Source organism: Hemiscyllium ocellatum, chromosome 21 (assembly GCF_020745735.1).
Source record: "Hemiscyllium ocellatum isolate sHemOce1 chromosome 21, sHemOce1.pat.X.cur, whole genome shotgun sequence".
Taxonomy (NCBI): domain Eukaryota; kingdom Metazoa; phylum Chordata; class Chondrichthyes; order Orectolobiformes; family Hemiscylliidae; genus Hemiscyllium; species Hemiscyllium ocellatum.
The window spans coordinates 36,371,026-36,394,947 of NC_083421.1; the positions used below are offsets into that span (position 1 = coordinate 36,371,026).

Consider the following 23,922-nt stretch of genomic DNA (forward strand, 5'->3'; position numbering starts at 1 on the left):
GTTAGATTATAATGAATTTAATATGCAGCTAAATGGAATCAAATTTAGACCAGCCCTTTTGTGCAGGAACTCAGAAGCCATTTGGATTCAGATACAGACATTCAGCTCTCAAGGTAGTCAAAGAGAAAAACATTTTGGATGTGGCTTCTTTTCAAATGTGTGAGTAATTTGTTAGAAAACTTAAACTCTTTCCCTTGAATAGGCATGAGGCCAGAAAGTGTTAATTTGTGACGTAGGAGGTGAATACACATCATTGGAATAACATTGTTTTGATTAGATTAGATTCCCTACAGTGTAGAAACAGGCCCTTCAGCCCAACCAGTCCACACCGACCCTCTGAAGAGCAACCTACCTGGACCCATTTCCCTCTGACTAATCCACCTAACACTACGGGCAATTTAGCATGGCCAATGCACTTGACCTACACATCTTTGTGACTGTGGGAGGAAACCGGAGCACCCAGAGAAAATCCATGCAGACATGGGGGGAATGTGTAAACTCCACACAGACAGTCATCCGAGGCTGGAATCGAACCTGGAACCCTGGTGCTGTAAGGCAGCAGTGCCACCCCACCATTTCTCAGGAGTATTGTTCTTTTTCTGGTACCAGTCTCAATTGATTGCGGGTTGCCAAAGTGTACTTGACGCCATTACTTTGCCTCAAGACAGGGTCAGGAAGCAGGTGTCAACCCTTCCTCATGCTGTGGGTGTTATTCTGAATCACACTCAAGTCGTATCGCCAACTGAGCTAACTGGCCTCCCATACAGCAATACTATTTGGCTTCAAATAAAGATTCACGCATCATTTAAAATATTAGGTATCGGGAAAGTTGTATAAATATGTTCACTGCTGTTTTGCTAATTTGACCGTCGTCAATGTCTTGGCCACAGTTTTTGGTTAATTTCCCTCAGATTGTCAATTTGGAAACGATGCATCAAAAGCTGATATAAACGCTGTCAAGGGAGCTTATTAAAAAGGTTGTTAGCAATTTTAAAATAAATTGGTCTCTAATTTCATCAGGTTCAATCTTTTAGAAGTTATGGAATGCTGGCAATCAGTCACAGTCAATTAGGTCCATGGATGATCTTTGTCCTTGCAAACAAATTTGTAATCTTTATCAAAATACTTTGCCTTTCATGCATCCAAAGCCAAGAATGGAAACTGGCATGTAATGATCTAATTTAAACTTTACATTTTGAATCAATAGATTTCAGTTTTACTGACAAATGCAATAAACATAATGCCTCTTCTAACACCTAGAGCTATAAAGCATAGTTCGTAGCACTCTGTATTCTCAATGCAGCATGCAAAAGATATTGGACACAGTTGGTTGGGAATTTTATTATATTCCAAAGCTCTTGCTTTTCTGTTTGAAACACTTCCATTTCTTCCAAAGGGCGTTACCATTAAGGGAAGTGATGCGTGTTCTGCAACAGCATTGGGGATCAGCATTGTGATTGTACAGTAATTACACATAATTCTTGAGAATTCAGCTTTTGAGATTAAAAATCTTGCTTTAATTCTGATGCAGGTTGGGGTAGCTTAATCATAGTTCTTCCCCCTGTCTGAGAGAAATTGAAATCTGGCGTAGTTTGTTAAACTGCCAGTTAAGCACAGCAGGTAAGGCAGCATCTAAGGAGAAGGAGAATCGACGTTTCGGGCATGAGCCCTTCTTCAGGAATTCCTGAAGAAGGACTCATGCCCGAAACGTTGATCCTCCTTCTCCTTGGATGCTGCCTGACCTGCTGCGCTTTTCCAGCAACACATTTTCAGCTCTGATCTCCAGCATCTGCAGTCCTCACTTTCTCTTAAACTGCCAGTTAGACTGTTCTGCCTGTTGCTTGTTTCAACAACTGAGATTCAATTTGACTTGGAGTGATAAGGTAGAACATGCAAGACTGACTCAGCTGTCCATTATACATCCCTCTTGATTTTCATTTCCACTGAAGTCAATGATAATCAGGAGAAGAGTTATACATTACTGAATCAATATTGCCTACAATACATTGTAGCCCAAAGACAAAACTACCCCAAATTAGCTTCTGATGCCAGGAAGGCAGCCGGGAAAATGCAGTATGTGCTTTTGTACAGCATATTTCACATCCTCAGACAGTTCCAAAGCACTTTACAACTAGTGAAATATGTTTGAAATGCAAGCACTGATACAATGAAGAAAAGAAGACAACCAATTTGCACACAGTAATTCCCACAAATAGCAGTTTAGCAATCATTCATTAATCTGTCCAAATGATGTTGATTGATGGATGAATATTGGCCAGGACACCTGGAGGAACTCTCCTGCTCTTTTTTTAAAATAATTTCAAACATTTACATTCACTTGAAACAGCAGCACTGTTTTAGTACAAGGGTACTTTAGGTATTCAAATGCCTTGTGTAGGATTTTAACCTAGAATCTTCTGACTCAGCAGAATCCATAATATATTACTCAGAGAGTGGTAAGGGCATGAAATGAGTCTTAGAGATATACAGCATGGAAATAGACCCTTTGGTCCAGCCTGTCCATGCCAACCAGATATCCCAACCCAATCTAGTCCTACCTGCCAGCACCCGGCACATATCCCTCCAAACCCTTTCTATTCATATGCCCATCCAATTGCCTGTTAAATATTGCAATTGTACCAGCCTCTACCACTTCCTCTGGCAGCTCATTCCATACACGTACCACCCTCTGTGTGAAAAGGTTGCCCCTTAGGTCTCTTGCAGCCTTTGAACCTGCACTCCAAGGTCTCTTTGTTTGGCAACACTCCCTAGGACTGTATAAATTAAGTGTATAAATCCTGCTAAGATTCACTTTCCCAAAATGCAGCATCTCGCATTTATCTGAATTAAACTCCATCTGCCATTTCTCAGCCCATTGGCCCATCTGCTCAAGATCCTGTTGTAATCTGAGGTAACCCTCTTCGCTGTCCACTACACCTCCAATGTTGGTGTCATCTACAAACTTACTAACTGTACCTCTTATGCTCGCATCCAAATCATTTATATAAATGACAAAAAGTAGAGGACCTAGCACCAATGTAGTTAACTCAGCCACATTAGGGAGATTTAAACAATCCTTGGATAAGCACATAGATGGCGATGGGCTAGTGGAGGTGGACGAGCTGAGAATAGTTCACAGGTTGGCACAACATTGAGGGCCGAAGGGCTTGTTCTGCGCTGTATTGTTCTATGTTCTATATCTACTGAGCCATTGCTGGTGTCTGCAGTTGAGCTCTCCAGGATGAATAGAAAGTAAAAATTATGTCTTTCTTCTACAGTTCTAATCAATCAATATGAGAGCAGCACTGAGAATAGTTAGAGATGATTACTCTAATCATTTCCTTGCTTAGGGATTGAGAGAGAACTTTGGTGCAAGTCCTTTTCCAATTTTGAACAATAGGAAACTACAATATGAGTTAAATTAAGATTATGTAAATCCTGTTATCACTCCAAATCCACTCTACCTGTGACTTCCATAATGCCTTGTTGCATCTGATATCTCAAGGCATGATACAATTCTCAAGTAATAATTTGAAGAGAAAAAAAAGAGTATTTTAGATAAGTTAATGAAGTTATTTTTCTCAGCAATCAAGTTAAATTTATTTTCATATTTTTAAATCCTTAGTTATTAACTCCCCCATATTTAACAAATAGCCATGAAATGAATTAACGTATAGGGTAAAGTGTTGGGCAGCAGACATGATGCCAGACATCTAGCAGAGTTACTTGCAATTCGAAGACAAAATACAATGTACTTCCAAAAGCAGTCATTTCACAGTTCTTTTCTTCATCAGTTACCTACTTTGAGACTGGGATCTGAACAAATGGAGGAAACACCAGTTCATACAATGTCTTTCAATGGTACAGCCTGGCATATTGTGCTATTGGGACATCTAATCAGAAATTTGCAGCACAAACCTTGCACAGTTTTATTGTCGTTGATTTGACCCCAATATTTAACATAACATCTGCAAACTGTAATGACAATTCAGATTCAGAGGCATTTTGTTTCACAGCTTGGTTTGACATAAGATCATACAAAACGTAAGCTATAGATGAATTTATACATGGTCTGAATACTTGTATTTTTGTCCTGACACATGGATCCTGAATAATATATTAATCAGTTATACTGCAGGGGCTGGCTGTCCAGATTCTATACATTCACTGTTAGGTTTTCACCTTATCCTCTTTTCCTGTATTGCTGCCCTGATGGAGATGACTGAAATACTCAGAATATATTAATTTTGTAATAGGAAAGCTATATCGAAATGAAAAATAAAGATCAAAATCTATTAACTATTCTATGTTTTGAGAGCTCCTTTATGTCTGTCTTCAAAAATAAAGTAATTTAAACTACTTACTAGATCTACGTAAGGCCAACATTGACTTTTAAGAGACCATGCATATCTTGTTGCTTTACAGGATCAATGTTTCATCTTTTCATAGTTTACACCTTGGATTAAGTTCCAAAACACTCCTCCAAGTACAAAGCAAAGCATTCAGCAATGTTTTTAGTGAAGATATCCAGGACAGGCAGTGAAAAAAGGACAAGGCAAAGGAAAAATCAGGGGGCACCAAATGTTTATAATGTTTCATGATAACTTGCAGGGTATCACTAAACCAGCTATTCCCCACCTAGATCACCATGTTGGTGACAAACATTTCTTGGATCTGATCCAGAAGGAGGATGGTGAGTGGGATGCTGAAGGCTTTCCTGGAGAATGTGATCAGAGTACTATCACTTACACTGATGGGTCAGCTGAATGTGACATGCAGGTGCAGTAGTCAGTGAGGAAAGCTAATGGTAGTGAGAGGGTTTGAGTATAGGAGTAGGGATGTCTTGTGCTGTTATACACGGCCTTGGTGAGGCTACACCTTGGGGATTGTGAGCAGTTTTGGTCTCCTAGTCTGAAGAAGGACATTCTTGTTATTGAGAGAGTCCAGCGAAAGTTCACCAGTTGATTCCTGGAATGGCAGAACTGATGTAAGAAGAAAGATTGGACCAACTGGATTTGTACTCACTGGAATTTAGAAGAATGAGAGGGATCTCACAGAAACATATACAATTCTGATGGGACTGGACAGAAGATGTGGGAAGAAGTTCCTGATGTTGGAACAGTCCAGAACTAGGGGTCACAGTTGAAGAATAAGGTGTAAGGACTGAGATGAGGAAAAATTTCTTCACTCAGGGAATTCTAGACTTGTGGAATTCTCTCCCACAGGAAGCTATTGGGGCCAGTTTATTAGATATATTCAAGAGGGAGCTGAATATGGCCCTTGCTGCTAAAGGTATCATGGGGTATGGGGAGAAAGCAGGATTGGGATACTGGAATTGAATGATCAGCCAAGATGATATTGAAAGATGGTGCAGGCTTGAAGGGCCAAATGGCCTACTCCCGTGCCTATATTCTATGTTTCTATCTTTCTAATAACCAATCTTTTGAACCATACACAAAGCACAATTGAAAAATGATGGGTCTCTCCAAAATATGTACTGAGTTTAGCTCTGTCTATCCTTTCAAATTGTAAGTTGTTAGTCAAGGACTCTGAAAAGATGAAAGGATCACATCAATGCTTGAATTTATGAAATTCTACCTTCATGTGCAATGAGCAGTTCTCTAGTGTAAATTTCTCATTTGCATTTAAATAGTCCTGCACATGTCATGCAGTGGTTGATGTAGACACCATGCGTTACATAAAGAGTTGAAGAGGACATTTCCACAAAGCACCTCAAAGGATTAAGCACTGTATTGCATAGGAAAGAAACCTGAAATTTGTTTGTGCTGAATAGTTCGATGTTACAAAGCTTCACACTTACCAGAAAGGAACAAAGAAAAATGAAAGATACGAAGTAGAAATAGGCAAAATCATTTCCACATTCATTGGCTTCTGTGCCCGAGTCTTTATCACATGGGCTTTTGCTCAGACATGCCAGCATAATTTCATGCCAGCCTTCTCCAGTGGCACTCCTGCAAAAGATATGTTCAATTTTTAAAAAAATATAATTCAATAGTCTCGATCTCCTAACAAATTCAGGTGGAGACAAAGTCAAGCCCATCAGCTTTGGTCAAATAAGAAGACAATAGCAACAGTTTCTCATTTTGTGAAGGTAGATAATATGAATTCCAACTGTGGACATCCAAATCCCACTTTTGGAAGGATGTCAAGACCTTGGGAGGATTCTGGACAATATTCACCAGGAATGAGGGGATTTAGTTATGGGGAGAGATTGGAAAAGCTGTCATTATTCCTGTTGGAGCAAGAAGGTATTAAGTTTTTTTGAAAATTATGAAGAATTTTGACAGAACCATTTGGGAGAAATGGTATCTTCCAGTAAGTGGATTGAGATTTAAAACATGAAAAATTTAGATAAAAACAAGGACATTGTTTGATCATATAAGAAGGTTGTTACAATCTGGAATGCATCGCCTGAAAGGATGATGAAAATGGATTCTCTAACAATTTTCAGAGGATCATGGGACTTGAACAGAAGTTTTTTGGAGACTCAGGGGAGAGATTGGTGTATGGAAGTAAATTGGGTAAATCATTCAAAAAGCTGATTGAGCCAGTGGAATGATGTCCTTTTGTGATCTTATGTTTGGGGATTAGCAGATACTAATGTTGTCTAATAGCATTCAAAGATTTCACATGTGTAGGATTATGTTTTCTTATCAAAGTCTGAAGCAGAAATTTTCTCAGCACTGTGACAGCAATTGTTAGGTGGAGAGGTGGTTAAGGCTCTAGACTCCCTGGGATAGCTGCAGAAAATTTTAGCCAAAGTTCTTAAAGCCTGATTATTGTCTGACTGGAAAGTGGATTCTGTGTGGGGGCTGACTTGGGCCCAGCTGTGTGATCAGAGCAAAATACGATGGTCAAACACTCACTCCCTCACACTTTGATTGAGCACTTGGGGATTATGCCCTTGGAACTGCAGGTCAGCATGAGTTTGTATCTTTAGAAGAGGAGGGTTAAAACTCACAAGAACATTGCTGGAAGATGCTATGTAAAGCCATTGTGAAACAACACTAATTGGGTTTGTGATATTTCTACTATAGACATAGACAGAGGAAGGCCACAGCTGTCTGTAATTCCATTGTTAAAATATCCATCTGCAAATAGAAGATTGTTGCAGCAAAAAGAACTTAAAATCTTATGTAATTTGTATGCAATTTTCTGTCAAGAATGATCATAAAATCCATAAGTAACCTCTCTATCACCCAGAAGGACAAGGGCAGCAAATGCATGAAAACATCACCACCTGTAACTCCCCCTCCAAGCCACACACTATCCTGACTGGAAACTGTATCACCACTGCTTCACCGTCCTTGTGTGAAAATCCTGTAACTCCCATCCTAACATCAAAATAGGTGTCCCTACACTGAGATACTGCAGGCAGTTCAAGAAGACAGCTCACAATCATCTTCTCCAGGGTTATTAGGGATGGGGGCTGAAAATGTGTTGCTGGTTAAAGCACAGCAGGTCAGGCAGCATCCAAGGAACAGGAAATTCGACGTTTCATCCTGATGAAGGGCTCTGGCCCGAAACGTCAAATTTCCTGTTCCTTGGATGCTGCCTGACCTGCTGTGCTTTAACCAGCAACACATTTTCAGCTCTGATCTCCAGCATCTGCAGACCTCGCTTTTTACTCTAATTAGGGATGGGGCCAACATGGTGGCTCAGTGGTTAGCATTGTTGCCTCACAACATCAGAGACCCAGATTTGATTCCAGCCTCATGTGACTGTCCACGTGGTGTTTGCATGTTCACCCCATGTCTGCATGGGTTTCTGCTGGGTGCTCCAGTTTCCCTCCACAACCCAGTGATGTATAGGTTAGGTGGATTGGTCATGCTATATTGCGTTATAGTGTCCAGGGATATGCAGGCTAAGTGGATTAGCCATGGTGGAGGATTGGTCTGGCTAGGAAACTCTTTGGAAGGTCAGTGTGGACTCAATGGGTCAAATGGCCTCTTTTGGCACTCTATGAGTGCTGTCCTTGCTAGTGATGGACGAATAAGAAAAAAATAAGGAACGCAATCACTTATCTTACTTTTCATATTAGGACATGACAGAGAATTATGTTTAAGTAAGTAAAATGTATTTCAGAGTTGTGTGAGCGCAGAGCTTTCAGTTAGTGTGCACTGATGAAAGATTAGACAGAATATCCTCTTTTACAGAGAGGATCTAAATAATGTTTTGGACAACCACTAATTCAGATGGAATTGTCCCCTTTCATCTTCTGTCAGATCTGGCACTAAATTTCACTTCAATTAGACCCTTCTTTCTGCAGCCTCATGAACATTCTATCAACTACATTTGCTGACTTGATCAGTCAGAACCTACCTAAGCAAACATTACATGTCACTGTAAATTCCCTGAATCCAGTCTATGAGTTTTTAAATTGCAACTTTGTTGAAAGAAAACATCATCTGTTGTGGTTCTGTCCGTCCATCAATCAATGCCCAACTGGCCCCCTGCCAAAGTTATCTTACTCAACTGATGTGAATCCCCAGCTCACACTACAATCTTAACTGCACAGTTGACCCCTTCAAAGACTAAAATAATCTTTTTGGTTTGCCTTTCTTCCCCTAATTTGCATTGCAGAGAACGTCGTTACATTCTTTCCTTTTACTAACCATTTTGACTGGCATTAGATTTTATTTCCAATAACCTTTTCAAAGCCTGTACTATCTGGACTACAAAACTAGACCTGAAAAGTACTATACAGTACTACAGAGCAATTATTGCCTCTGCACTCCAGAAGTGCAGGGGTCTGCAATGTGTATAAATGATAAGAGTGTGGGAGGAATTGCATCAGCTGTGCCTCCACTGTATCCTTTGAAGTCACCACTGACCATTGATCAAACATCAGTGTCCTTCCTGAACAATCAGACAAAGTTCCTGTAAAATCAACTTTGATGGACCGGTCACCAGGACCAGGTAGAGCCTCCCCCTGTCACATCTCAAATGGTTTGCATGCTGGGAAGCAAAAGAACATTTCAAAAAGATACTCTGAATTTCTCATTGAAGATCATTGATGTTATCTTTGGGAGGAGCTTGCTACCATTCAAAATTGAAATCATTCAAAATGGCAACCACTTGACCATCAAGCTGCATAGCACTTCAATCTAAATGTCTTGATGATGAGGTACAGTGGCCTCAAAGAAGGAAAGGAAATGAAATGAAGCTTGCACTCTGGTTCCCACTGCCCTTTTGGAAATCCTTCCCCACGTGTCCAAAGATCTGTGGGTCAGGAATCCCCTTCTTCACAGACATGAGGATCCATGGCTTAAACTGTGATTCAGAATGGATGTCATTCTCAAATTGAGGGACAGCCACAGATGGCATGGGACACAATTTCAAAACCTACAGTGATAACACTTTGAAGTATTGTGAACTATGAGGAAGACAGTAATAAGCTTCCAAAAGGCATAGACAAACTAGTGGAATGATGGATTAACTAAACAGAGAAGCAACCATTTGGTAGCAAAGAACTTGAAAAATTCTGAAAAAAAAATTAAGACTTTTCTTCTTACTCATCAGGACAATTTGCAGGAATACCAATTTAAGGGAAAGCCAACATTTATGCTTTATGAGAGGAGAGTGCTACCTTATTGGTATGTGATTTCTGATGAGTAGAGGCATTGCCATAGACAATGCGCCAGTTAATGGTGGCTGAGTGTTAATTGACAAGCTTTGCTTGTAATTGAATCTAGGGAGGTTGACTTGGGTTGATGAAGGCAGTGTACTGAGAAGTCAACCAGCTAGCATTTACTGCAAGCTACATATGCTAATGCAAAAAGATCCTGAAGACCATGTACATAAGCTAGGAGAAAGTGAGGACTGCAGATGCTGGAGATCAGAGCTGAAAATGTGTTGCTGGAAAAGCGCAGCAGGTCAGGCAGCATCCAAGGAGCAGGAGAGTCGACGTTTCGGGCATGACCCCTTCTTCAGGAATGAAGAAGGGCTCATGCCCGAAACGTCGACTCTCCAGCTCCTTGGATGCTGCCTGACCTGCTGTGCTTTTCCAGCAACACATTTTCAGCCATGTACATAAGCTTCTCCTGTTACAAGACAGCAAAATAAGAGACAGCTAGTTTCTGTGACAGGTCTGGCTGCAGGAAGCACATTTGTTCTGGAAGGCAGTACCGGTAGGCAGGGCTGCTGCTATGTCTGTTCACCCCCACCTCCCTCTGACCCCCAGTATTCACCTTCAGTGGATTATTCACATCAGATATATTCAGCAGTGCCATTTTCTTCTGTTCCTCTGTGACATCAGGTCACAATAGAGCACTGTTTTTGTGCCATCTGGTGTGATGTTCATAATAAATATGATCTTCAGAAATTATTTAATGAAGTATAAGAGTTCCTGCACTTTATACATAGTCAACATAGAGCTATCGGTTACAAAAGCAAGGAAGGTACAGTCAACTTTTGTGAAGCCTTGGTACGGCCTCAGCTGGAGTATTGTGTCCAATTCTGAGAACCACACTTTAGGAAGGAGATGAAGGCATCAGAGAGAATTCAGAAATATTCAGAAATATAAAAATGGTTTCAGTAATGAGGAACTTCAGTGGTGACGACAGCTTGGAGTAACTGGAGCAATTTGTGTTTGAGATGAGCTCACTGAAAGAAATTTGATAGAAATAGTCAATATTATGATGGGGGCCTGAACAGTGTAGATACCCAGAAAATGTTTCAATTGGCAGAAGGGTCAACGACTGCAAGGTACTAATTTAAGGTGATTAGCAGAACAACCAAAGGCAACATGAGGAAAATCATCTTTTCACAGTGAGTGATTACAATCTGGAATTCAAGCATTAGAGTGTGGAGAATGAGTTGTGGCTTTCAAAAGGAAATTGAATAGTTGTCTGAACAGAAAAAAGAAACTTGCTGGACTACTGGGAAGAGATAGGGTTTGTGGAGCTAGCTGAACCAACCTTACAAATATAATTGGCATGACAAGCCAAGTGACCTTTTTCTTTGCTGTAACCATTCTACGACTCTACATGATCCCTGTAAAGCTATATACACAGTTATTGAGTTTCCCTCCAAGTTGTCCATCTCGTGTGACAAGTCATAGTTCATTCTCTGTCTGTTATTTATTAATTTACGATTCTCAGATCTCTGTCCTCATTTCCACGTTGTCATTTTTCTAACAGCTGAATCCCACAGCTTCCCCAATACAGTGCTGAAAATGGTATCAAATCTCCTTCTCAACTGAAATTACATTTCCTTCAATTTCGCAAGATACAATTTCTTCAAGACTCCCTTAAGTCCAAGTGACAGCTATCGATTCTAACTCATTAGCCAGATGATATCATTGACTTCACTATCTCCTTTGACTTAAAGAAAAGTGGCCTCCCATGCTCTGTCTCCCATGCCTCACCACATCTTACCATTGTGGAAACCTGAAATCACTGAAATCTTCTGTTTAACCACACATTCTTCACCAGAAGTTCAAATGTCTCGAACTCCAGCTTTACTAGCATTTCCTTCTTAAGCTTTTCTGTTTCTGAAAACCAAAGGGTGGCACGGTGGCTCAGTGGTTAGCACTGCTACCTCACAGTACTTGGGACCTGGGTTTGAGTTCATCCTCATGCAACTGTCTGTGCAGTGTTTGCACATTCTCCCCCATGTCTTTGTGGGTTCCTCTGGGTGCTTTGGTTTCTCCCCATATCCAAAGGTGTGCAGATTAGGTGCACTGGCCATGCTAAATTGCCATTAGTGTTCAGGGATGTGCAGGCTAGATGGATTAGCCATGGGAAATGCAGGGTTATAGGACAGCTTACAAGGATGGCTTAGACTTTGGGTGGGATGCTCTTTGCAATATCAATGTGGATTAGATGGGCTGAATGGCCTACTTCTACAGAGTAGGGATTCTATGATACTATGAAAACGCCTTATCCTGAATTGCTTTGTAGCTTTTAGTCTTTTCAGCCTTTGTGGTAGTTTGTATTCTGGGGCTTGGACTCACAATTTAAAAAACAAACTGATATCATGTTCAATGTAATAGTTACTGCATTTACTCAAATAAAGATCATTGCGCTCAGATGTTAAAAACCATGACTGGAAATGATTAGATGGAGAAAAGCATTGAGAAAATCCAAGGCATATATTCTGAGAACAATTGATTGGAATCAATCCCGAAACTTGTAATGTCACAATATTTGTCACTATAGTCATAGCTTGTGTTAGCACAGGATCATTTTTCATGGCAAAACTTATGTTTTTTTTAGAAAAAAAACCACATTTTCTGTTATTTTACCTGAATAAGAGCATTAGGGCTTGTAAGAAAGTCCTAAAATTGTTGTGGCGATTAATCGCACCGTCATCATCTAGTGCAATGTTGCCAAATACCTTGAAAAGAGAAAACAAAGTGTTACAGTTTATGCCTAAGTACCTGTTATTTGCCCATACTTAATAATCCAATAGTCACTGAAAAACCTGTGGCAAAGAGCTATTTTACATATTATATCGTGAGCTGATTTCTGAACAAATTGAAACTAATTTTAAATAATGAAAGTCAATCTTCTGATTCCACTTTGTTAATTGAATGACAAAGTTAACCTTAAATGGAGAACAATTAGCACACTGTTTAATTATACAACTAAAAATAACAAAACTTAACCCATAAAGATGTAACATCTAATTGAGTCAACAAAGGCTTTCACAAGATTTATTTTAATATTTTGTGGACGTTGGTTTACAGCTTTAAATGGTAATCGACAATGATTATATCTGGGATCAGATTGATATTATGTTGGACCATTTCAAGACAAGTACGAAAGAACTAATAGTTGTGCTGAACTAACAACATTACAGTCAGATGGATTCAGTAAGGAGTATCTTACATCAGGATGTGATGTAAACTTTGACATTTCTCTTTTATTGCAATGGATAGGTTTTGTAGACAAATCAAGCAATTGTACCTAATTGCAATCAGACTTGCACGTTTTCGATTCATGCACTGCAATGGGAAGATTCACTGAACTTATTGAGCTAATGTGGAAGCCAGACATTTAAGCCCTTCCTGAATAACGTTGATGAACTTATTTGGGGATTCTACTCACGTAATGCACGGGTGAGTTGTTAAATTGAGCTCGAGCTGCCTCCACAAGTGAACTGTAGAGAAGACTCTCAGGTGGACTTGAGAGATTACTCCAGGGGTTCAATTACCATTCAGGCCAAGACAATTAATATCATTAAAACAGTTCAGCTCATCATTTCATCCATTACTTTTTGGGAGGCCCTCCTGTGCACTGATTGGTCACCTTTTTTTGTCTGAAATTAAGGGCCTTGGGACACCCTGAGGATATGGTATAGGTGCAAATACTTATTCTATAGGACTTATTCTCTGACAGACGAGGCGTTGGAATGTGGGATTAGAATTGGTGGCTAATTTATTCAGCCACACAGATATCGTGGGCTGAATGGGCTCACTTTGTTCTAGGAAGTTTCAGGACATTTATAATGAGCTGGTTCATACTGAATATTTGTTGATGAATAACAGGAAAATAGTTAATTAAATAATTAATGATTTCCTTAATATAATACATTCTAATTGTCTCAAGTGTCTGACCAAATTAAATGTGTCATTTGTAGGTTGGGTAACTTGAGGAATCATTACGAATCAGGAGCAGAAAGAACTCCTTCCTATTCTTTAAAGAATGCCGTTGGATTTCAGACACTGACCTAATCTATCATGTCATGCAGACTCCAACTGGAGCAAGACTGCAACTCATTCTTTGTATTTTACTAAGGTTTCAGTCAAGATCCTGCAGACAAACATTGGAATGTTTGGGACTTAGATGAAATGCAGTGAGTGGAACCACTATTTATTGATGATTGAGTAACATTGGAAATTGCTGAAACAAATAGGAATTTTCATTGTGGACTGATCAGAACATTCTGCAAGAATACCAATGCAGGAGAAAAAAAAAAGTTTATACTTTGCGAGAAGACGGTCTGATTGATTAGCAAGAAGACTCTGTTTAGTAATGGCTGTCCCATGGAGAATACAACTATTAATACTGATTGACAGTTAACATCTAGGTTTTGTTTAAATTGTAAATCAGGCAGGGTGAATCTGATTGATTAGTGCACTAACCTGAAAAATAAACCATCTAGTCACCTGAATGAAAGCAACATACAACGGATACTGGAAATCTGAAACAAACAGAGAGAACGCTGGAGATCCTGAACAGTCAGGCAGCATTTGTGGAAATAGAGTTAACGTTTCAAAAATGGTTTGACTACCTGGTAGATTTCTCCAGCATTCACTGGATTTGTTTCACCAAAGTCAGCCTTTTTGGTGATTTGAAACAGGCGTGGTGCATCTAAATGTTTCTTTTGTCAGCAAAGGACAAGGCCCTGTGTGTTAATATTTTGAGCTTCCATTACACATGAGCGCAACTAGCAATCCTAAATTGGTTGGAGTCATAGAGTTAAACAGCACTGAAACAGACCCTTCAATTCAACTCATCCATGCTGACCAGATATCTTAAATTAATCATTTGTCAGCACTAGGCCCATAGCCCTCTAAACCATTCATATTCATATACTCATCCAGATGACTTTTAAGTATTGTTATTGTACCAGGCTGCAGCACTTCTTTTGGCAGTTTATTCTATACACACACCATCCACTCTATGAAAATGTTTCCCTTTAGGACTCTTTTATATCTTTCCCTTCTCATCTTAAACCTATACCCTCTAGTTTTGGACTGTGCCAGCCTGGAAAAAGACCTAGTCTATTTATGCTATTCATGCACTCATGATTTTATTAATCTCTGTAAGGTTGCCCCTCAACTTCTGATGTTTTAGGGAAAAAAAACACCAGTCTATTCAGCCTCTCTCTATAGCTCAAACCCTCTGACACCAGCAACATCTATCTAAATCTTTTCTGCACTTTTTCAAATTTAACAATACCTTTTCTATAGAAAGGAGACCAGAATTGAATGCAGTATTTCAAAAGTGGACTAACCAATGACCTGTATAGCTATAACATGACATACCAACTCCTATACTCAATGTACTGACCAATAAAGGCAAGTGTACCCTGTCTACCTGTGACTCCACCTTCAAAGAACTGTAATCTTGCATCTCAGTCTCCTTGTTCAGCACACTCCCCAGGTCTTTATTATTAAGTGTATGTCAGTGTTAATTCTTTACACACTCAGGATTATCAAGCAAATGCTGTCTAATTGCAGATTACGTCTAATGTTAAAAGTTGTGTTGCAAACTCTTCCAGTGCAGCTCATTGTATATGGCTAGTCTATCAGTTTTTGTGTTTCGCTGAACGGTCATGCTGTTTGATATTATTGGCTTGTCTTCGAGATGTACACTGTATATACCAGCCATCACAATGGCACTGAAATTCATATGCCACATAGTCATTTGTGCGATAGGCAGAACTTCCTTTTGCCTTGACAGTAGCACTGTATTAGAGGCGAAACCCACTTACATGGTTACGACATAAAAGCAGGGTGAAACAGCTAGTTTCACTTGTTATTCAAATATTTGAGATACCTTACCATTCCATGACAATCTGAGGTAGACTGGACAAATTTCAGGACAAAGAGAGACCACATTAGGGCCTTTATAAGTTTATGCAATACACAGTGAGAAATGATTTAACCTGGGTAGCCATTATCCCACAGCACAGCTTTGATGTGCTATATTTCAGCACCGAGTTTGCACAGTGAACAAATGGCTTGGACCTACTTATGAGGTTGTTCTTAAGGATAACCTTAGATATACCCAGAACATATATTCACCAGTGAAGGTCGGTTTGTGATAGACAGTAGTAGAGAATTCCTAGGTCATTTTCTCAATCAGAACAATGGGGAATGGAGCTCATTTGACTGCTTCACTCTGCACCCTCATCCACCTATTGCATTTCCAGGCTCCTTCCCCTCAGCCCCACCCTCCTCCCATTTATCTCTCAGCCCCCTTGGCCACCTCCCCCCATTCCAGATGAATGGCTCTTGCTCGAAACATCAACTCTCCTGCTCCTCAGATGCTGCCTGACTAGCTGTGGTTTTCCAGCACCATACTTTTTGATTCTGATCTCCAGTATCTGCAATCCTCACTTTCTCCAAAGACAAGGAATGGCTTAAGTCACTCTCTGAAAACAGTTCAGTTCCCTTCAGTTTACCCTCGAAAGCTAAATATCTCAAAGGTTTGAATAACAGGTAAAACTAGCTGTTCTATGCTGCTACAATGCAGTAACAATATGAAAGGTGTTCACCATGAACAAAATGCTGCTGTCCAGCCAAAAAGATGGACTGCCTACATCAGAAATGAGTGATGTGATTTTCAGTGTTGGCGTGATGCCAGGTAAATAGGCTGTAATCACAAAGACTCACAGATTATGCCAAACAGCATGTCCCTTTGCCTGTTCGCAACAATCAAGTTAGTAACTACACCCAACTAAGCCACACTTGAAAAGCTTGCAATATAGTGTCTAACCCTAAGTGTGATTCTGCAATTGAAGAATATTTGCGAGATAATCCTAACGTGTGAAGACTTATGCTGACACTCAATTAAGGATTATCAGTCAGGGTCACAGTATAGTGCACTTGCGTGTTTTGCTTACTGTATATATACTCAATAACCTGTTCTTTCCAAACAGAAAGAACATGGAGGCACACTGTGCTTATATCAACTCAGCAAAATAGGTGACAGTCATTCACTGTTTCATTTCTCAGGCAATGTCCTGACTAATCAGATTCAACTTGTCTACTTTAAAATTTGAACAAAGCCCAGCAGTTAACTGTCAATCAGCATTAATGGATGCATTTTCTTTGGCAGTGTCTTCTACCAATCAGAGTTCACTTGCCAATCATCCAGCACTCATCACTCATGATAATGCAAATGCTGGTTTTACATTTAAATTGGAATTTGTGCAGAATGTCATGATGGATACAAGATGAAAATCTTTAACAAAATGAGTTTTTTCAGCTCTACTCAAGGTCAGTACTACAAAATTATTAAATGTTTTGATCAACAGAATGAAAATTTAAATCTCACTAAAAAGAGAATTGAGCTCCAGAATTTTATCTGCTTTAAACATTGATGTCATTTTACATGTTTACGAATGATATTATTACTTATATTCTTGATTACATGTATTCATCTCTATTGATTTTTTTTAGAGATTGAGAGGTAATTTGCACTTCAACTTAAATGGCTATTGTTCAATGTAAATTAGACTTACATTTCCAAATATTAAAATTAATTCGCATTTAATTTACATATTTTACTAAATATTTCCTCTGATTCCTCTTTTGCTAATCGGTGACTATGCAATGTGGACACTGGGTACAGTAAACATATTCAGATTTTCATTGTGTGTCAATGAGTAATTAGTCTTTTATTCAGCATGAACTGCATTAAAGCTCTTTGCAACATTAATTACACTGACCTGCATTCCAATAATGGCATAGATGAAAAACAACATAGCAATCAGGAGACAGACATAAGGTAATGCCTGCAAAAGAAACAAAGTAAGCATCGCTGAAAAAAAACTGTACAGCAATCAATACAACAGGAACATTAGCATTTTATTAGAATATTGGATAAAATGCACACAGTTCTGTATCTTTATTTTAATATCTTGCTATTTATACTCACTGGACAATTTGTTGGTTAGATTAATTCAAATTTATTGTAATACCTAAGTCTATGAAACATTCGCAAATTCTCAGAAAATAATAGGTATCAATTTGAAGTAATTGTCTGGCAGATCCTTTTGTAGGATTTTGATCATATGTTTTATGGCCTTGAGTGAACTTCTTCTGGCACTCTATAAGGACAATTCATAAAGAAACATACAATTTAATGGTCATTTCTACTTTGCTCTAGTCGCTACCTTTTTGAAGCTATTGTGGGATAGTAGTTCAAACCATATAGAAGCTGAAGAACTCACAAAAACAAGAAATAAACATTTATTCAGTTGAAGAGTTCTCAAACCATATGAAGGCCAAATCAAACCAGCCAGGACTTTATTTAAAGCTATAAATCAACATTCTACTTGGTTTTGGTATAACGAGAGCTGTTAATGAAAGGTGCATGACACAACGACTTTGTCCCTCTCAGAGCAACGTGCTTTTATTTTTCACTGCTTTATGGAATACTTATCTGCTCTATGCACAAATACAATTACATTCTGTTTTAGATTGCTTAAATTAAAAGCAAACATGCAAAAATGTCAGGTTCGCTAAATAAATAGCATTTCTCTTTAGTGTTGTAGTTAATGACAACATGCAAAAGAAACTTGGCATTTTGCCTTTTATCTCATTTGAAAAATATGTTTCTACCTGAGTGGGTATCAAATCTAAATTTGTGAGTGTCCAATGGTTGGAAGGATTTGTCCATAGTTCGATTATTTATATACATAGTAAACTTTGTAATTAACATATTTAATTGTAAAGAGAAAACCTTAATACCAACATTAATGTGACTTCATAGTTAGTTTTGCTGCACTGAGGGAATGCATACTGTAGGTAGATTCTAGTCTGAAGCCATGTTCTCCTGCTAATGTCGTTTTCTGTCACAATCTGTTCTGGAATGCGGTACCAATGATTATAGCCGATTAATGTTTCCAATGCACAAATGAAGGTGACACAAAGACACCTATGTTACTAGCAAAGACGTTCCTGGTCTTGGGGGGAATGGGCTGAAACATGGGGGAACACTGGGTGGCACAGTGGTTAGCACTGCTGCCTCACAGCGCCAGAGACCCGGTTCATTTCCCGCCTCAGGCGACTGACTGTGTGGAGTTTGCACGTTCTCCCCGTGTCTGCGTGGGTTTCCTCTGGGTGCTCCGGTTTCCTCCCACAGTCCAAAGATGTGCGGGTCAGGTGAATTGGCCATGCTAAATTGCCCATAGTGTTAGGTAAGGGGCAAATGTATGGGTGGGTTGCGCTTTGGCGGGTCGGTGTGGACTTGTTGGGCCGAAGGGCCTGTTTCCACACTGTAAGTAATCTAATCTAAGGTAGAAAGCTGCTCAAATGACACCTAGGTATTTCTGTTACCGTGGAAAATTCTGAGTTATGAATGGTGTAGACAGCCAACTTAATTAATGTCCCTTTGAGGGGAATTTTTATCAACTCACTGAAATCTTGCTGGCAACCTCAGGCAAGGGGCTGTAGATGTCCTCTCAATCCCCGAACTTCCTCAGCAGTGCTCACCTTTTCTGGTGGAGCTGCTGAATCTCTAGAAGTGCTGGCCATTTCAGGTGCTCCATCTACCATCCTATAATCTGCCAGCTGATGTTTAAAAATCATAATCTAAATGAACTGCCATTTTGTTCAGCTTGGTTTAAGACAAAACAGTGAACTCTACGTGACCAGCCATTATTGCACTCATTAACTGAATCAGTCTGAACTGCTAGCTCAAAAGTCAAGCTCTGCACATTAACATCAATGGGATGAAGTTTTGGCAGATTTTCTGCTCAATTAACAACTGTCTTCCGTGATCATTTGTGCCCACTGCAGGGATAAAACTGCAACTAATAACCAGAAGGTGGCAGAATTACACCATAAAACTCAGGTCCACTGAGCACAACACGAAAATACAAGTAATTAACCTTGTTAACTACAATTACTAAGCAATAGAACAGCTCTTCTATTGATCCAAACTTAAAGCTGCCCTTATACGGGTTTTAATGCTTCCTGTTTTAGATTATCTGGGTCCAGGCTGCATTTTCAGTTTGTTTCAGTTTAGTTATGATGTTCTGAGACGCACCTTAAAAGACTGCACAAACGTCCAGAGCAAAATACGAATGGTATATCCCTGACGGAGGAGCTTGATGAGACGTGCTGCTCTGAACAACCGCAGGAAGCTGAGATTGATAATATTATTCTGGTGAAAGCAAAGAATTCAGGGTAGGGTAATTGTCAGCAACCAGAAACCTCTCAGTATAGCAGTGGAGTTCGCACTGCAATGAATCTTTTAAAAGGAGCACTTAATGTTATATTTCACTTGTCACATCTATTCCACATTTGAAATATATGAATTTAACAATAATTGAATTTTTTCAGAGGCTCATTATAAACAAATAAACAACTGGATTGAAAACATTTATCCTATATCGAAATACTTTACTGATCACAATTTGAATTGAAATTCTTTTTCCAATTAAGGTCACCAAGGAACAACATTGGCAGCATTTATCAGGATGAGAAAGTTTACACCAGGTACAATATTATTACTGCAAAACAAAAAGAGAAATATGGATGGAGAACAAACATTGAATATATTCCTGCCAAGAGAAATGTAATTTTAATTTACAAATACATATTAAACTTTCAATAATATAATTAATGTAATCTTAGATCATAATTACACTTTAACCTCTGGTTTTGGAAGACTTTTGTTTTGTCACTTATTAATAACAACACTAACATTAGACCTCGTTTCATCTTCCAACCTTTCCTTGGAAAACACAAAAAGGCCAAAGTGTTTGATTTGTGAAAGGTGAATGTTTGTAGATAATTTGTATTTATTGAACCTCTGAAAATTAAGTTATCATTTAAAACACAGATTATTTGAAAGCATTGCAGAAAATGAATGGTGAAGGTTAAAACATTTCTACTTAACTCTTTAAACACTCCATTGCTATTCTTGTGCTGAGGATGATGCAGGTCATTATTGTGGCAATTTTGGAAAGTTCTAACATATTGTGAATTCCAGATTTGCAATCCAACAGGGTCACAGTGGCATTCTGAATCCATGATATCAAACAAACCTTGATGAAGTGTTGCCCTAAATTATGCAAAAGACTGAACTTTAAGAGAATTAGAGTTACTGACAATGTTGCAGTTTCTCATTAGAATGCAGACTTCAGCTGATAGAGCAAGTGGCTGTTCCAATTTCACCTGCATTGCAGGTGGTTGCTGGAAGGAAAAACAGGAACATCCTTTGCAAAACAAAAATGGCATGGGACTGGCATGAGAATAAGTAAATAATCTATCATCTGCAAGCATCAGCACTCCACAACCTCTAGTTCCCATTTCTCAAATGGTTAGTTTTCACTGGATTGGCACTGGATTTGCTAATCATCTTCATGAAACATTTTAACATATGCTCTTCTTCATCATTTTGTTTTTTGGAAGGGACTTAAAGATGTATATAGAATTTGCATTCATGAAATGTGGCACACAGATGGAGGCCATTTGGCCTGACTGCAATGGGTGCAAAACCGACTCACAAGAATATTACGTGACTGGCAGGTTTCAGTTATAAAGAGAGGGTGAATAGCTGGGACTTTTTCCCCCGGATCACAGAAGGTTGAGGGGTGACTTTACAGGTTTACAAAATCATGAGGGGCATGGATAGTGCGAATAGACAAGGTATTTTCCACAAGTTAGGGGAGTTCATAACTAGAGGACATAAGGTTTAGTTTGAGAGTGGAAAAATTTAAAAGAGACCAAAGGGGCAATTCTTTCACACAGAGGGTTGTGTTCGTATGGAATGACCTGCCAGATGAAGTACAATTACAACATTTAAAAGATATTTGGACGGGTACATGAGTGGAAGAGTTTAGAGAGATATGGGGTCAAATGTAGGCAAATGGGACTAATTCAGTTTCGAAAATCTGGTCAGTATGGATGAGTTGGGCTAAAAGACCTGTTTCGGTGTTGTCTAACTCTATGATTCTGGCTCTTTAAGAGAACTAGCCATTCAATTACAGTTTAGAGGTCTACGCCACAGAAAAAGGACTTCTGGCCCATCAGTCTGTGCCGATCAAAACAAGCACCTAATTAAATCTGCTATGTTAATGAATTTGTGGAAAATACAGTTGAACACTATTGCCATAATAGTTGGATCCGTTAATGGATTTGCATATTTGAGTTGTGTTATTAACACGAATACACAAAGTTAAAGATTTTCCTAGAAAATGCCACAGACTTCCTGAGACCATCCTTCTTGACAGTAAAATGAATTGATCCCGAACAGCAATATTCTTTTTCAGGAGTGGGAGTGTTTAAAATGTCTCAGCATTGGACCAACCAGTCATCTGCAAATAACAATGTTAAATTCTGAAGCATTTTCGAGAGTGTTCCTCTTAAGTTATTTTTATTACAACCTGTGAATGTCAGAATCCATCCAATGGAATACCCAACTCATTAAACAGATTGAACTCCATTGCTTAAAAGTGAATGATAATCATCAAATGTACAAAATTGGTTAAAATGAACTCAGATATACACTCAGATAGTATATCTTATACAGAAGTCCATACTTCACATACTGGACTTATTCACCTGGTTACCAGACCATTGAGCCCACAGGCAGATTATTTAATGCCAAAAAGGTGATGTAGTTCAAATGTAATTAAGCGTATATTTTAAAAATAAATATATGCATGAAGCATTTGTGAGATAGTAGCAGTCAGTTTTAAGCATGCATGCAATATTAAGCCATTCCTGCCCAGTTGGAGAAAATTCCAAGCTTTGGTTGTGATCAACAACTGGACTATTCCCAAGATTAAAGTACCAGGAGTAGCTAAAATAGTCATATACCAGCTAGGTTCTGCAGGTTCCTCTAAGGAAACAAACACCTGAATAATTCTTTCATATGATCTTGAGTATTGAATTTGAAACGTTTTGTTTTGCTTGATCAGCATTCAATGATGGGCTCACTATCCAAGAACTGATTTTATTTTTGAACAAGGAGGTCATCAGAAACAAATTATTTGGCTGATACGTGAGGAACACTTTTGAATTGATGAATTCATTAATCAAGTACATTAAAGAAACTGATGGTTGTCAGTTTGGGCCACTACTACAAGAGCCCGGAAAAGACTGACTGGAAATTGATTTGCAAAACAAAGTAATAAAGCTAAGATCCAGGCCAGAACCTTGTTTTATTTTCTGAAAAACCAGGATATTACTTAATTGCTATGGAATTTGTTAAAAGTTTATTTGCTTTCTCACAACCTGCGTTAGACTCCACCTAAACAATTATTTCTCCATCAGAAACGAAAGCTTGGCCAAACCAAATACAAAAGAATTTGCAACTAAATGCCTTCCCCTTAATGAGAGGACTCCGAACACATATTTTCTTCAATCTGACAACACTATTTTGATCCACGTAAAACTTCTAATGTTATTTAAGATTTGAATGATGAGTTTAAAATGTTAACTGGACATTTAGTTCTGAAAAGTTGCAACTTGTTTCAAATTCTACAGTGAGACAAATTACAGAAATCAATCCATTCCAAGCCAATGGCTGGTCTCAATTCAATTAGTGCTTGTTTTTAATTATTGTTTAGAGTGCAGACATTGGGCCTTCAACATTTAGCAGGCATTTGCATTTTTCTTTCTTCTGCTCCATTCCCTGTAAGTTGTTACATATCAGGAGTTGATTTGAAATGGCAGATTGAATTTTACCTAAGGTGCTTTTAATTACAACTTGCTTCTTTGGAAATAAGTTTGGGTTTGGCATGCATGTTCCTTTTCAATGTCTGTGCCCAGAGCTGGCTTGTCACTCAACTATCAATATTTGGGGTTGTTAATTGAAAGAATAAGGAAACATGTGATGAAAGAATGCACCAAGTTTCCATTTTCTCTGCCCTTGTCTTTCTGCAAACTTCATTTTCTTTGGGAGAGAGAAAGAGAGTCTATGAAAAAAAAAGGTTGGTTCTAATTCTGCAGTGGATCAATGGTTAAATATACTCACAGACTCTATCTTAGTGGAATTGGAGAAAGGGGAAACCACAGTGAAGTATTTGGAAGTGACATTTTGTTTTCTCATCAACAGAATGATAGACTGTAATGGTTCAGTACATTCTTGAGAATCAGAAAACTGGAGAGTCGTAGAGTCCTGATATCAGGCTTTTTAACAGTAACACACAAATTAATTTCCTAACTCAATGCTTGAGTGGGGAATAGCTTTCTTGACATTTGCATTT

General features: G+C 38.8%; 1 protein-coding gene across 1 annotated transcript in view; it reads right to left on the reverse strand.

The window, feature by feature from the left end:
- Window positions 1-23,922, reverse strand: part of cacna1ba (calcium channel, voltage-dependent, N type, alpha 1B subunit, a) — a 600,961-nt gene that overhangs the window by 57,952 nt on the left and 519,087 nt on the right. Inside the window, exons 34-37 of the mRNA XM_060841327.1 lie at window positions 19,752-19,868; window positions 17,428-17,493; window positions 12,269-12,360; window positions 5,822-5,972 (exon numbers count right to left, since the gene is read on the reverse strand). Coding sequence (XP_060697310.1) covers window positions 5,822-5,972; window positions 12,269-12,360; window positions 17,428-17,493; window positions 19,752-19,868 — 426 coding nt within the window. The remainder of the gene's footprint in view (window positions 1-5,821; window positions 5,973-12,268; window positions 12,361-17,427; window positions 17,494-19,751; window positions 19,869-23,922) is intronic.